Source organism: Gymnoscopelus microlampas (genome assembly GCF_963454915.1).
Source record: "Gymnoscopelus microlampas genome assembly, chromosome: 15".
Taxonomy (NCBI): Eukaryota; Metazoa; Chordata; class Actinopteri; order Myctophiformes; family Myctophidae; genus Gymnoscopelus; species Gymnoscopelus microlampas.
In genome coordinates this window covers 40,856,308-40,871,634 of record NC_139952.1, presented here as the reverse complement: position 1 = coordinate 40,871,634, position 15,327 = coordinate 40,856,308, and the positions used below count along the sequence as shown (strand labels likewise).

Genomic DNA, 15,327 nt, shown 5'->3' with positions numbered 1-15,327 from the left:
TGCAACAAAACCCAAACAACCCAAAATCTGTGTGAAGCCTGACATCTGCTGGTGAAAAGCGGGGCACTGAACTGGCCAGTTCAGTGCTTTTTGAGGCTTCACAATAATTTCAGGTTTTAAATGGAGGGAGACAGAGTGGAACTAATGTGCATACCATTACCATATAAATATAACTGTGAGAGTTCAAAATGGAAAGTCTATATATATAAAAAAAGAGACTCAAATATTATGTCCATGGACAATTTCAAACAAAACACACACAAAGGCAAACCAAGTGAATAGTGCAAGGGCCACATTGGAAGTCTTAATAGAGACAGATTAGCTGCGAATAATTGTTCAAGTGTGACTGTGTGTCTATGCCTATTTATTCAGTTGTGTTCAGACTGCCAAGGGTTCTTGTAGAGAAACACTTTCGCCCAGGTAGACAGGGTTATGAGGTTAGGTTTAGGCATAGTTTCTGTGAGGTTAGGGTTAAGGTTAGGTTTAGGCATAGTGTTTGTGAGGTTAGGGTTTGGGTTAGGGTTAGGCATAGTGTTTGTGAGGTTAGGGTTTGGGTTAAGGTTAGGGTTAGGCATAGCGTTTGTGAGGTTAGGGTTTGGGTTAAGGTTAGGTTTAGGCATAGTGTTTGTGAGGTTAGGGTTTGGGTTAAGGTTAGGTTTAGGCATAGTGTTTGTGAGGGTTAGGGTTAAGGTTAGGTTTAGGCATAGTGTTTGTGAAGTTAGGGTTTGGGTTTGGGTTAAGGTTAGGTTTAGGCATAGTGTTTGTGAGGTTAGGGGTTGGGTTAAGGGTAGGTTCAGGCATAGTGTTTGTGAGGTTAGGGTTAAGGTTAGGTTTAGGCATAGTGTTTGTGAGGTTAGGGGTTGGGTTAAGGTTAGGTTTAGGCATAGTGTTTGTGAGGTTTGGGGTTGGGTTAAGGTTAGGTTCAGGCATAGTGTTGTTTGTTAAATTAAAGGTTATGGTTTAGGCACCACCTGGGCGACACACCAAAGAAAGATGGAGTGCCTGACTGATTTGAAGGTCAATAGAATGTCTGTTTGTTGAAAGTCCGGGATTCGAACCCGTCTCCCGTGCAGGACGGTACACTAAAGCCAAACATTTCAACCCACAAGCCTATAAAGGGTAATCCCCTTTGGCCTTGGGGGAGATATTAGGTTTCAGGCAAAAGCTCTGAGCCACTATAATACTACGATCATGTTTTTTTTTTAAACTTACACTGAAGGGAAATGAAGAGTTAACAGTATTTCAACTAGTGTGAACCGGTCCCTGAACCAGTGGCTATCCACTATCTTCTCCAACTGATGACTCCGACTTTTGTCGGACTCATCAGTCTCATCTAATGTTTATCAGTGTCTGTCAATTCATTTTCTAACCGGATTATAACATTTTTACAAAAATCACTATCTGTACAGAACGTGTATACATGTCAGCAGAATCAGATTGCAAATGTGTGTGTATTACCACCACGTCCTCTGGTGTGTTTGTCCTGGTAAACCTTTAACCACTTAAACCCCATATGGTTGAGCGGAGTGCCTCAGGGCTCTGTACTAGTTTTCAGTTTTCTGATAATGTGGAGAAAGCTTTCGCTGAAAATAGCCGATGGACAAGCTCACGCGTCGCCACATTACAGATGCTGGGGTGGTTGACATAAAGGCCATGGATGTGTGAAGGCTGGATATAGCCCGGAAAACGTTCTCTGATTTGTCGAAAGGCATAAATGGAAGCTTAAAAACAAGTTAACGGAGTGTGACCCTCTCAAGGTGCATTTGTGCAGTAATAAAAATGTAACATGAATCACGGAATCGTCCATACAGCTCATTCTGTATTCTCTCTTTTTCTCACTGTCTGGTCTCTGGTGAGACCGGTGGGATAGGTTTGGTTCGGCAGAGACAAATAGGGTCCAGTACAGCACTGGGGTTTTCAAAGTGGGGTCCGGGGACCACCGGGGGGGGGGGGTCCTTGGGGCGGGGGTTCCAGGGGGTCCCCACCCTAAATGATTGATAGTTTAGGAACCAAATGGACCCCGTTACGGGTTCTGTAACTCCGACAGTGTATATGAATGGAATCTAAAGGATCCATTTGGACCCATTGGGTTCGCAGAAGAATTTGGTACAAAGAAGAAGTGGATAAACCAATGGGAATACTAAGGACAAAAGCGTCATTTAAATGTTAAAGTAACATACCACATGAACACTGTCAACACACAAGAACAAACACTAATGTTGCACCATGCAATACTGTAAGAAAAAAAAAACGGACGAACGCCCCAGTCATTTCCCAAAAGCCATTGTAATAAACCAGTCTAACACACACACACACACACACACAGGGGTGGAGGTGGGGGTGGGGGGGGGGGGGCACCAATGTGTACAAATCCCGCATATGATAGATAGGATGGTGGGGGTGGGTGGGTGGAAGAAATCTCCTTATCGTCAGTCAGCACACGATGAGTCACTCCTCTGCTCTCTCTCCACCACTTTGTCCTTCATCCTCCTTCACTGTGCTCCTGGCTGTTCTCTGCAGAGAGAGAGAGAGAGAGAGAGAGAGAGAGAGAGAGAGAGAGAGAGAGAGAGAGAGAGAGAGAGAGAGAGAGAGAGAGAGAGAGAGAGAGAGAGAGATAGTGGAAACAGATGGGGTAAGCGAGGAACAGAGAGAGAGAGAGGAGGGGGGCATCCATCAGCAGAAAGAGAAGTGAGCGTGCTGTACTGTGTGGATCGTGAGGAATGTAGTACATTCCTCGCGCCACCAGAGGCTGCTGTGGCCAGACGGGTCAGACAGGACAGATCTGTGTCATGCCAGGACATCTCTCTCTCTCTCTCTCTCTCCACTCAATATCTTCATTAGGTTATCGTCGCTGTCGGGCAGAAACCTCTCATCTCCATATTATTCTAACTTTTTGTTTGTTTTTTCGTAAATAAATGCCCTACGTGATCATACTACAGTGTCACACAAAATTCTGAAAAGTAGCAGATCTAGAAGCTCGAAACGCGGTGCGAAGCGACGCATTTTGAGCTTGTTGATCTGCTATTTTGCACATTTTTTATTTGAATCCTGAAAAGTAGTTTTGGACATATGAGGTTTCCACCCAACAGAGACGTTATAGTTTTTACTCCACTGCAAGTATTTGAAAAAAGATACGTAGCCTGCGAGGTTAGTTCAGGCAGTATATACTCGAGAGGTTACACACATGCTCATCACTATGTGGGTGCAAGACCCATACGTCACACATGGCAATCAGCTGACCATTTGGGCGGGTTATTTAAGTTCACCTACATCTGCGTTCCTTCCGCTGTATTGTGTCCCTGGTTGTTGCTATATAGCTGTTTGCTCCCACCACCAGTGGGCTCTGCTATTGGTTCTGTTCACCATGGGGGGTTGTTATTGTATATCTATCCCCTTGCTCTTCATGGTTAATGATGGTTGTCTAATTGTGCTGAGCAGGGAGAAAAATTTAGCAGAGCCTGAACGCCAAGATAAAATATTTAAGCCACAGTTACTTGTATTCTCATTCTGTAGTATTGGTTCAATCTATTTGTGACGTTATCTGACTGAACTTAAGTTATAAGTTACTTTGGAGATATAGATTATTATCACAAAACATACACTATTAACCAATTAAGCTCGTTTTATTCTTTGTCTATTAGAAAATAGCCCATGTACAAGTTCACAAAATCCCGCATCGTTGTGAGCTTATTGATCTGCTATTTTGACAATTGTTTAAAAAAATTGTTTTAAAAAAAAGAGTACTTTCAATTAAGTATAGTATACTAATTCCTCCCCACTCACAATGTCTGTGTGTTGCCACCAGTGTTGCCAGATTCTGTGAGAGAAACAAGCAACCAGGTCTAGGAAAACCAGCCCAAAAGAAGCTGCTATGGGCCACATCTGCACTTTAACATATACATCAGTTATTTGAAAATAGCAGATCTACAAGCTCACAACGTGTCGCGATGCGACGCGTTGTGAGCTTGTAGATCTGCTATTTCCAAATCAAATTTTGCGGGGAAATTCTAATGAGCAGATCTGGCAACCCTGGTTGCCACTGCTGTTGTATCCTACTGACTCACCTGCCAGTGAGGAGCCCCCAGCGGGAGGACGTAGAGACTCCGTCCTACTCCTCCTGCCCTGACAGGTGCTGCCCAGCCTGCCCCCCAGCCCTTAGGAGTACATGCAGTGATAAACATCACTCTCCCCACAACATGTCAGGCCAATTGTGTTGGTGTAGACACTCAACAAGTATATTTTGATAGTTACTTTACTCTACTCAACTATTACTATACAGGACTTTCTTTTACTTTTAACAGAGTATTTTCATATTGTGGTATTGGTATTCTTTACTTAAAGGGATAGTTCACCCCCAAAAATGACTTTTTTTTTTTGGTACAAATTCTGCATAGCCTGGCTCCAGCATAGATATAGAAACCTAGATACCTCATTGGCCTCTGCAGTTCGTTGGAGCAACTCGTATCGCGGCCGCCATTTTAGCGTAGGCAAACAAGTGACTACTGGCCAATAACAGCGCTCACAGGGCGTTGACTACTGGCCAATCACAGTGCGTCTTTTACAAGACTCGTCAGAATCTACTTGTCCCGCCCCCACCTGCCTCTGATTGGCCTACCGAACGCCGCCCTTCTGTGACACACGCGGAAGCTTGCCTACAGCTTGCCTACGCGAAAATGGCGCCCGAGATACCAATGCCTCAGAGCCGAAGGAGGCGTCTACCTTTATATGTCTATGGGCTCCAGACCCTGAATCGCTAGCCACGCTTCAGGGGTCTGGTGACGTTGTCGAAGGCCTTTTTTTTTCCCCGGTTGAATCTAACCGGCCCAATGGGGATGGGGATGATCCAGTATATGAACCAATCGCCAAAGAGTCCTACTTTGGCCACGCCCCCATCTCAGGAAACGGCTGCTACTGAGAGGAACTTTCAGACTGAATAATGCATGGGTGTCAGGTTAAATTCTGTGTACTTCTAGCTTCTTCCATGCACTACTACTCTGTGTGTCCATGCATGCATGCACTCACATGGGGTCGTAGTTTGCTTGCTCTTTAGATTTGAGGAATTTCATGGCGAAGAAGCCCCCCGCCTGCAGGGTCAGCACCAAGATGACGCCGCCGATGAAGCTGGACATGTCGAACTTGGCCTGGGAGAACTCACCTCCGCCACTGGAGTCACTCCCATCACCTGAGAGAGAGAGAGAGAGAGAGAGAGAGAGAGAGAGAGAGAGAGGAGAGGGTCTGCTAAAGCGCTATACATAACTCCTTTTTCCTACAATTATTTTATTATTATTTAAAAAGACTTTCCAAAAATGAATGTTGATGTAATTATTATAAAATTGGCCTCATGGTGGCGCTATACCAGGACAATGTGTATACTTTTGAATGGAGGTTCTTCCTTGGCTTACTGGGAGTGTGCATTCTCTGGACCCATCAGTCTCTCACTGATGGGTCCAGCAATGCTTGTGGCATTATGTGCAAACGTGCCCCTCCCACAAACTTGTCAATTGTCAAATCGTTGCCAAACAAAACGGAATTCGAAAAAATCTGGCAGATACATCTTGATCACATGACTACAGAGATAATGTGTTACAATTTGGTTGAGGTTTGGACCAAATCGGTAGGAGTAGCAGCAAAAACTGTGCAAGGGCGCGGTCCCACCAAAAAATGGTTGCCCGCTGTTAAACTCAGGTTGTGCGCGGCTGACAGTTTTTTGCAGCCAGCGCATTCAAAAAAACGGAGTGACCCACCTGTCACTCACTTTCAGGACCCTCCCATGCAACAGCTACAACCAATTTCTCTATCGCAAGAACCATGTCGCTTCCTGAGTCTTGGGACGGTCCGCCTTCGACTCACCCAATTGGACAGAGGGGGAAAAGCAGCATAGGTGTGCGCGACACGCGGAAAGATGCGCAAGACCATGAATCCACACGTTCTCATTGAAAAAGCATTGGCAGATTCCGCCCCATAGGTAAAACAATAATGCGAGGAAAACGCAACATGTTGGAACACTTGTCATGTGGAAATGGTCGTGGCTTATTTGGGGAGTTCCGTAATGATCCAAGAAATCCAAGGGAAAATAATTTTGATTGTAGGACCTACGGTTCAAGAGCTACGGGCCAAAACGTGAATCGTCACGTTATAGCGCCACCATGAGGCCGATTTGAAACATGTTGGGCATTTCATCCTGGCCCTATAGTGGGAATGTGCGTGCAAAGATTCAAGGCAATCGAACGCTGCGTTCATGAATTGAGGCTGATTTTGCAGAGGCTTCAGTCTCTATTGTTATTCGGCTACGAGTGACTGGAATTCTAATCACAGCAGTCATAGCAGATGACTGTATTGCTGTAGGGGCCATTTATTGTAAGAAACTCAGCTGCTCTTATGAGAACAATTTCACTACGCAGATGTTTGACGCAAGAGAGTGGGGGAAAGGGAGGGAGGGAGGAAGAGAGAGAGAGAGAGAGAGAGAGAGAGAGAGAGAGAGAGAGAGAGAGAGAGAGAGAGAGAGAGAGAGAGAGAGAGAGAGAGAATAGCGGGAAGAGGATGGATGGAGGTGGTGGGTACCAGCACACTTTAGCGGTCGGTATAATTTACCTGAGTCACCATCAGTTGCTCCGTCACCCCCGGTCTCTACCACTGCACACACAAAAAGGAACACACAGAAGACAAGGTTAATGGCTAGTCTCCCGGGCCTGACAGCTATACTCAACAATGTTTGAATGACGCGCGTGTGTACACGTGTATCTCTGTCTCTGTCGGGTGGAAACCTCATATGTCCAAAACTGTTACTTTTCAGGATTCGCGCGGCGTTTCGAGCTTGTGGATCTGTTACTTTTCATACTTTTGTGTGACGCTGTATATGATCAACTAGGGTGTCCATTTACAAAAGAAAACACAAAAAGTTAAAATAGGTTTCTGCCTGACAGCAATGTGTGACCTGCTCTAATGAATTCTTCTGTTGAATTAATGTGTGTTTGCAATGCACATGTCTGTGTGCAGAATGTGTGTGCATAACGTGTGTGCGTGTGTGTGTGTGTGTGTGTGTGTGTGTGTGTGTGCGTGCGTGTGCGTGTGTGCATGCATACATGCATATATGTATATGTCTGTTCATATTTGTGTGTCTGGGAGTAACTGTCTGCACACAGACTTACCTCTGTGTGTGTGTGTGTGTGTGTGTGTGTGTGTGTGTGTGTGTGTGTGTGTGTGTGTGTGTGTGTGTGTGTGTGTGTGTGTGTGTGTGTGTGTGTGTGTGTGTGTGTGTGTGTGTATGTCCATGTCTATGTCTATGTCACGTGTAATGTATGTGTATGTCACATGTACTGTATGTGTATGTGTATGTGTATGTGTATGTGTATGTGTATGTGTATGTGTATGCGTATGCGTATGCGTATGTGTATGTGTATGTGTATGTCACGTGTACTGTGTGTGTGTATGTCACGTGTACTGTATGTGTGTGTGTGTATGTCACATGTATGTATATGTGACAGAAGCCTTAGAATACTGTGTGAGTCAACGGTTGGTCAGTGACGTACAGACAGGACAGGGGTCTCGAAGCGTGTCTCTAATGGTGATAATATGCCAAGCGTATACGTACATTGTACATACGTACACTGATGTATTTTTATTGTCCTATTAGCATCCTATTAGACAGCTCGTGCTGTTCCTCTCTGTCTCTTTCTTTTTTTATTACCTACGCATGCTGCACGCTGTCTGAAGGAAGCTGAACACAATAAGTGTCACTCTTATGTGCCTTAAGATGTAGCGGCAAAGTACATCCTTGAACCTTGAACATCAGACCTTGGGTCTTCAGTGATTCTCAAGCTTTTTTTCTCATTTAAAGGACCCCCAGTTTGATATGCAGTCGGCCACGGACCACCCAATTTGATACGATTTGCTATCTCTGCGACCCCAATCTACATTAACCCATAAGACCTGGAACGCATCTGTGTCACTTTAGATGTCTTTGGCTATTCAAAAATAGCAGATATACAAGCTCATAGCGCGGCACCGAGTGCCGCGCTATGAGCTTGTAGATCTGCTATTTTTGAAAAATCTTGAAAACATTTTTTTTTTTTTTTTTTTTTTTCAAAAAACATTTAGGATTTAGATTTTTTTAAAGAATGGCCTCAGGTCTTAATGGGTTAAGGTCTCAGTGTTAATTTCAAGTACAAAATGGAGCCCTGGTAAGTACGTAAGTAAGTAAGTAAGTAAGTAAGTAAGTAAGTAAGTGAGTAAGTAAGTAAGTAAGTAAATCGTGCCTTTCACAGACAACGACAGGTTTAAAACACAATTGTATATAAAACAAATGAATGAAATAAGCAGTCGAACATCCAATAATGAGGACATGGCAACGAGGACGTGACACGACACAAAAGAGTTGCGCGTAGAATTACGTAAACGCCTGTCTGAACAGGTGGGCCTTTAACAGTTTTTTTTTGTTAAACTGTCAACAGAGGGCTCAACTCTTAGGTCCAGGGGGGGAGGTTACAGTATTATTCCACAGTCGGTGGGAGCAGCGCACGGAAAGGCTCGGATAGCTTTGGTCTTTAGCCTTGGGCTGAGGGTCTCAGTGACCTGCTGGCGACGTACGCATGGCGGAGGTCGCATATCATTGCTGTCGGGCAGAAACCTCTTATCTCCATATTTTTAATCCTATATTTTATCCTATTTTTTCGCCCTATACTTGATCATACTACACTACAGCGTCACACAAAAGCATCAAAAGTAGCAGATCCTCAAGCTCGAGACGCGGCGCGAAGCGACGCGTCTCGCGCTTGTAGATCTGCTACTTTTGATGCTTTTGAATTTGAATCCTGAAAAGTAACAGTTTTGGACATGTGAGGTTTCCAACCCGACAGAGACGATTATACGATACATGCAGGCGCCTGATTGTGGAGAGCTCTGTACGTGATTACAAGAATATTTTTCTCATTATGCCAATGAATTCCTCCCCACACACATTTGTGTGTTGTCACTGCTGTTATCACCTACTGACTCACCTGCCCCCCCCCCCACCCCCAGCCTGTTGTTGTACCTGCAGTGACTAATATCACCCTCCGTAACTATAATCTTATTGCTTCTGGGGATTCTACAAATATCTTCTAAATCAGTGGTTTTCGACCAGTGTTCCGGGTACCACCAGTGGTCCTTGAGAGAGTTCCAGGAGGTCCCCAGCTAAATGATGGATAGGAACCCCAAATGGACCCTTATGGGTCTGTAACTCTAAGAGTGTACATATGGAACCAAATGGACCCGTTAGGGTCCATTTGGTTCCATTTGTACACTCTCAGAGTTAAATTAACATTGATTTTATAATATGAATTGGAGTCCCAGAGATAGAAATGCCATGCATAGCCTAATGCATGTCAAACCTTGAAATTAAAATGGTTGAGAATCACTGCTAGAGCCGTAAAAATCGTCTCTTATTGGGGGTCCCTGGCATATCTTTTCAAATGGGGGTCCCTGGGCTAATGTGTGTCAATTTGGGGGTCCTTGACGCAAAAAAGGTTGAAAACCACTGTTCTAAAACAGTTTTTTGAAAGAATTATACATAAAGTTGCTATAATATCAGTGGTGCTCAAACGTTTCATGTCAAGGACCTCGCGGACCCCCATCTAAAAAAAGATTTTTCAGAAATAGCAAATCTACATAAATCTACCTTGTATATCTGCTATTTTTTAATAGCCCAAAGAAATCAAGAAAAATGACACAGATGCGTTCCCGGTCCAATGGATTAAAGACTAGAGGAAATCTAGCCTTTGCTGTAATCCTGGGCGCTACTCTCCCTCTGCCAGCCTGGGGGGAGCCCCGAACTGAGCTCATGGGGGCTTATAAATAAACGATGTGCTTTATAAATACAATTTGAGTTGAGTTGAGCCAGTGTTATATGAACTTGGACTGTGATGTTTTGGATAAGGTCACCTGAGCACAATTCATATGAACTTGGACGGTGATGTGTAGCAGGTTACCTGAGCACAATTCCGATACTCTGGTCCAACTGCAGTTCATGGAAGTGTCCGTCTGGTCGCCTTGATCCGTCACGCACAAGCCTGTATCGTTACCTGAGACATGGAGACGGAGCATTTAGTGTGCATCGTTATTATCGCGCGTGTGTGAGTGTGAGTGTGTGTGTGTGTGTGTGTGTGTGTTTGTGTGTGTGTGTGTGTGTGTGTGTGTGTGTGTGTGCCTGCCTGTGTTCCTGGTATTAGTGAATAATGTATCTCTTTAGTACGGACCAGGCAATCTTATACTTTACAGCAACGATCCAGTTACCATCAGAGCTTAATGTGCGCGTGCGTGCGTGCATGTGTGTGTGTGTGTGTGTGTGTGTGTGTGTGTGTGTGTGTGTGTGTGTGTGTGTGTGTGTGTGTGTGTGTGATAGAGGAAGAGAGAGATACTGTAGTGTGTGTGTGTGTGTGTGTGTGTGTGTGTGTGTGTGTGTGTGTGTGTGTGTGTGTGTGTGTGTGTGTGTGTGTGTGTGTGTGTGTGTGTGTGTGTGTGTGTGTGTGTGTGTGTGTGTGTGTGTGTGTGCGTGCTTGCATGCATGCGTGTTGCATGCGTGTGCGTGCCGTGCGTGCGTGTGCGTGTTGTTGTGCATACCATCAGGACAGAGTCTCCAGACGCAGCCCGTCAGGTTCAGGATGGATTCTCCGACGCACATGTCACATGACTGAGCCTGGGAACAGTCTGTCCGGAGAGAGAGAGAGAACGAACGGGCCTGTCAGTGAGTCACAGCCGCTGGTCAATCACTTTGACTGACTCAAACGAGCAAAGGGACGAGTGGCGGCTCCAATGAGACACAGCTAATCGCCACACAGGCCGATGGCTCTCTAAAACCTTTTTAGTTTCAAAGACCCCCATGACTCTGAGAGTGGAACGGGACCCCCAAAAGGACCCGTTACCGGTCCGTTTCGGTTCTATTCGAACACTCTCAGAGCTACACACCTGTAAGCAGTGGTGGGAAAAGTACTCATCTTTTTTACTTAACTAAAGGTATCAATACTGCAATGTAGAAATACTTTTTTTTAATACAAGTTAAAGTCTGGAATTCTAAATTTACTTGAGTAAAAGTACAACAGTTTTGGTATCAAAATGTACTAAAAGTACCAAAATGTATGTTTTGTAATAATATACCAGTCTAGATATACCAGTTCACGTAAGAGCAGTGAACATGGAAAAACTGCATTCATGTATTATGCTCCACACAAATGGAACAAACTTCAGGACTCTCTGAAACTGGTGCGATTGGTCTCAATAGAGACATGCAGGGTGCTTCTTGAGGACACACTACATAGTGACTCTGTTTCATGTAACACTGTTTATTTGCATCTGATTTTAAATCTCTGTGTTGTTATCCATGTCCTCACTGAATTGTCTGATTCACCGCCTTGTAATGTGATTCAAATGTTTGTTATCAGGGCGTCCTTGAAAAAGAGAGCTTGCTCTCAATGGGTTTCCCTGAATAAATAAAGGAAAAAGAAAGAAAGAAAGAAATAATAATCAAAATGTAGTAACTAATAACTAAAGTTGTCAAATAATTGTGGTGGAGTCAAAGTACAATATTTGCCTCTGAGACGTAGTGGAGTAGAAGTAAAAGTAAACATTTTACTTAAGTACAGTACTTGAGTAAATGTACTTGGTTATTTTACACCACTGCCTGTAAGGGTCCATTTGGTGAACCCTGAGGGTCACTGGACCCCACTTTGAGGACCACACTTAACAGCTAAAGATAATCAAGCAATTTTCTCTGTCTGAAACCTATACTTAGTTGCCTGGAGTCCCCCAGGGCTCTCTATACTAGGCCTCTGTACTTTTTCCACTCTACATTAAAGGGATAGTTCACCCAAACAATTACTTTTTTTCTATCAATTAGTCACCCCATGTACACTTGAATGTTAGAGAGCGGTACAAAGGAGAGATACAAAGGAGACTCTTTGTGTCTCCTACCGGAACCGCTGCTGGTCATCGAATTATTGGCTTAGGAATGTGACAAAAACTAAAAAATATATCCATGAATTGAAGTCTCTATGGGGTGACTAATCAATAGAAAAAAAGTCATTTTGGGGGGTGAACTATCCCTTTAAGTAAATATCTTCTCAGAATGTTAGCCCCAGAATAGCAATGCTACTGTATAGCTAGAGGGTTCAGGTGGTTAATTCTCATTCGCCTCTAACACGTTCTCTGTGGAGACATGTTGAGACAGATCAAACACAGTAGAGCTTATGGTCTTTGTCGGGTGGAAACCTCATATGTCCAAAACTGTTTTGAATTTGAACAGGGTTCAAATTTAAAAGCATCAAAAGTAGCAGATCTACAAGCTCGAAACGCGTCGCGAAAGTAACTAAGTACATTTACTCAAGTACTGTACTTAAGTGCAATTTTGAGGTATTTTTTACTTTAATTGAGTACTTCCAATGTTCTGTACTTTTACTTCTACTTTAGTTACTAGTTACTTTGTATATTTTGATTATTATTACAAAACATAAACCACTTCAGCCCTATATACATTTCGGCCATTTGAAAATAGCCGATCTATTGATCTGCTATTTTCAAAAGTTTTTTATACATTTGAAAACTTGTGAAATGGGACATTCTGCATGATGCATACTTTTATTTTTGTACTATAAGTATATTTTGATACCAAGTACATTTTGAATTCTGGACTTTTACTTGCAGTATTGATACTTTTACTTAAGTAACAAACGTGAGTACTTTCCCCACCACTGCGCTGTTGTAGTATAATCAAATAGGGCGTTAATTTACGAGAAAAAGACCCACAAAACATTATACAATATGGAGATAAGAGGTTTCTGACCGACAGCGTCGATATCTTCACAGCTGGGGAGAGAAGGGGGAGAGAAGAAGAACTCTCTGGAACAGAGAGAACTCTGGAAACAGAACGTATACTGTAGGAGAGACGAGGAATTCAAGGAAAGGAGACGGATAAGGTTGCTGTGTGTACGGCCGGGTGGAAATTAATCCAGTGCAAATGTCAGAAAGGTGGAACGGAACCCCCTTACACAACAAGGCCACGGAAGCATAACAACACCCACGGACACACTCGCAGAAGAAATGCACAGACAGCCGATTCACATCACAATGCAAATACAGACACGACGTAGACAGGATAGGACCACAATGGAAACAAGTCCCCCGGATTTTATTTTGTCCTTTTAGCCTTAAAGGGGTAGTTCACCCCAAAAAAATATATATATATATCAATTAGTCACCCCATGGAGACTTGAATTCATCGATATTAGCCAATAATAGCTAATATTACTATTATAATTATTGGCAATAATAGCCAATAATTTTCCGGTAGGACACACAAAGGAGACTCTTTGTGTCTCCTACCGGAACCGCTGCCGGTCGTCAAATTATTGAATTCAATGTCTCCATGGGATGACTAATCGATTGAAAAGAAGTATTTTTGGGGGTGAACTATCCCTTTAATGTCTGACTGAACCACGTACTGTTTACATTTCTGACAAAGTATTCAAGCAATCAATGGATATGGAATAGACTTGCCCCGTACATACCTGACTGGGAGTACGCAGCGGTCACCAGTGTCATTAGCAGCAACGCGGAGCAGAGGGCCTTTGGGAGGACGAACCCTCGCATCCTGACAGCTACGGCCCAGCGGAGTCAACAAGGACAAAACCCTAGAACTAATCGATGATGTAATAAAAAAGAATCGATTAATAATCCATCCCTATTTTTGACACGTCATTATAGACGAAAGGTTTAAAGAAACGTCAAAGAAATTCTAAAATAGCGACAATTGCAGATATAAGACCTCACAATGCATCGCGTTTGATCGATCGAATCGATCAATTGCTATGAGAAATAGTTGATAATTGCAGCCCTTACCTGGGAAGTAGGGATACGGGATGAAACAGGTTTTTGGGTACGTTGGTTCTGTGATGCTGTATTGAGCTGTCAAAAGCCGTCCAGCGGAGATGACAGCCGGGGAAATGGATTCGGGCACACAGACACGCAATGACAGCGGACACAAGGAGTGGTGTAACGCACAGAGGGGACGAATGACAGCAGACACAAGGAGTAGTGTAACACGAGCTATACACCCGAACCTGGTTACCCCGGAAACCTGCCGGCACCGGCACTGCCCTCCTGAAATGAAACACCACCCTGAAACAGACTGACACCTGTTTACCTCAACACTGAAGATATTCATGTTCACACACACGAGCGCACGCACGCACGCACGCACGCACGCACGCACGCACGCACGCACACTGACACATGCATACACACAAATCACCACACACAACATACACACACGTCACCCACACACACCCACCCACACACCCACACACACACACACACACACACACACACACACACACACACACACACACACACACACACACAATGCACGCAAGCAACACAAAAGGGTCACAAAGTCCAAACACACATGCATGCACGCATGCTCACACGATGCAAATCCATGATGCATGGCATGCAATTACTGGATCTGCACTGAAACTGCAGCGCTTGTGTGATGAATGATGCACGTCTTTTCCAGTCACCCCCTCCCCCCCTCCCCCCCGTGTAAGGAAGGCACACCCACACTTTCTCCCACAGGGACACTATCTTGCACCTATATTGGACATACATGCACACACATTGCATGTATCACTACATGTCCTACACATATGTACAACATAATGGTGTGATAATTTATTATGTAAATGTACATGTTCATGTTTATTATCATTAAAGAGGTCAAAGTCTTTTAGCCTGACGCCTTGGTCTTACGTGAGGGGTAGGCCTTCAGCAGTGGCCCTCAAACATTTTCAGGGACCCCCAAATTGATATGTTTTTTGGCCACGGACGCCATGGCATCATCTGACAAGATTCTCCAAATGTTTCAAAAATATCAGCTTTTTCTGATTTTTTCTGCCAAAGTACAAAATAGGTTTAAAGTGATTAAACTGTTCCTCGCTTTGCCAGGGACCCCCTGGAACCATCTCAAGGACCCCACTTTGAGAACCAATGGCCCACATTCATCAATCATGGGCATGACATAAATACCACAATCCCACCAACACTGGTGGAGGTTCAGACAAGTGTCCCCTTCACTGAGACACAGGGCATAATGTATTTCTCTTGGCAGCGCCGCCATCTCCAAAGCCTATAAGGTTACATAGTCTGGCCTCACGTCCAGAAAGGGTTTACATAAGGTGGGTGGGGTCGGAGGGGTTCTCTTCTCTTCTCTCACAAAGAAAGAAGAGAAGACGTGAAAGGACGTGTAAGGTAAACCCTACTGCACCAACCTCATCTGTCTCTGTCTCCTGCAGCAAACAGCGC

At 44.1% G+C, this 15,327-nt stretch overlaps 1 protein-coding gene across 1 annotated transcript; it reads right to left on the bottom strand.

The window, feature by feature from the left end:
• Nucleotides 1-2,426: 2,426 nt before the first annotated feature.
• cd164l2 (CD164 sialomucin-like 2) lies at nucleotides 2,427-14,010 on the bottom strand. Its single transcript, XM_084080833.1, has 7 exons — nucleotides 13,867-14,010; nucleotides 13,536-13,664; nucleotides 10,597-10,683; nucleotides 9,966-10,058; nucleotides 6,592-6,633; nucleotides 5,023-5,182; nucleotides 2,427-2,514 (listed from the first exon to the last, which is right to left on the bottom strand). The coding sequence occupies exons 2-7, from the start codon at nucleotides 13,615-13,617 to the stop codon at nucleotides 2,493-2,495; spliced, it is 486 nt and encodes a 161-aa protein (XP_083936959.1). The 5' UTR covers nucleotides 13,618-13,664; nucleotides 13,867-14,010; the 3' UTR covers nucleotides 2,427-2,492.
• Nucleotides 14,011-15,327: the final 1,317 nt, after the last annotated feature.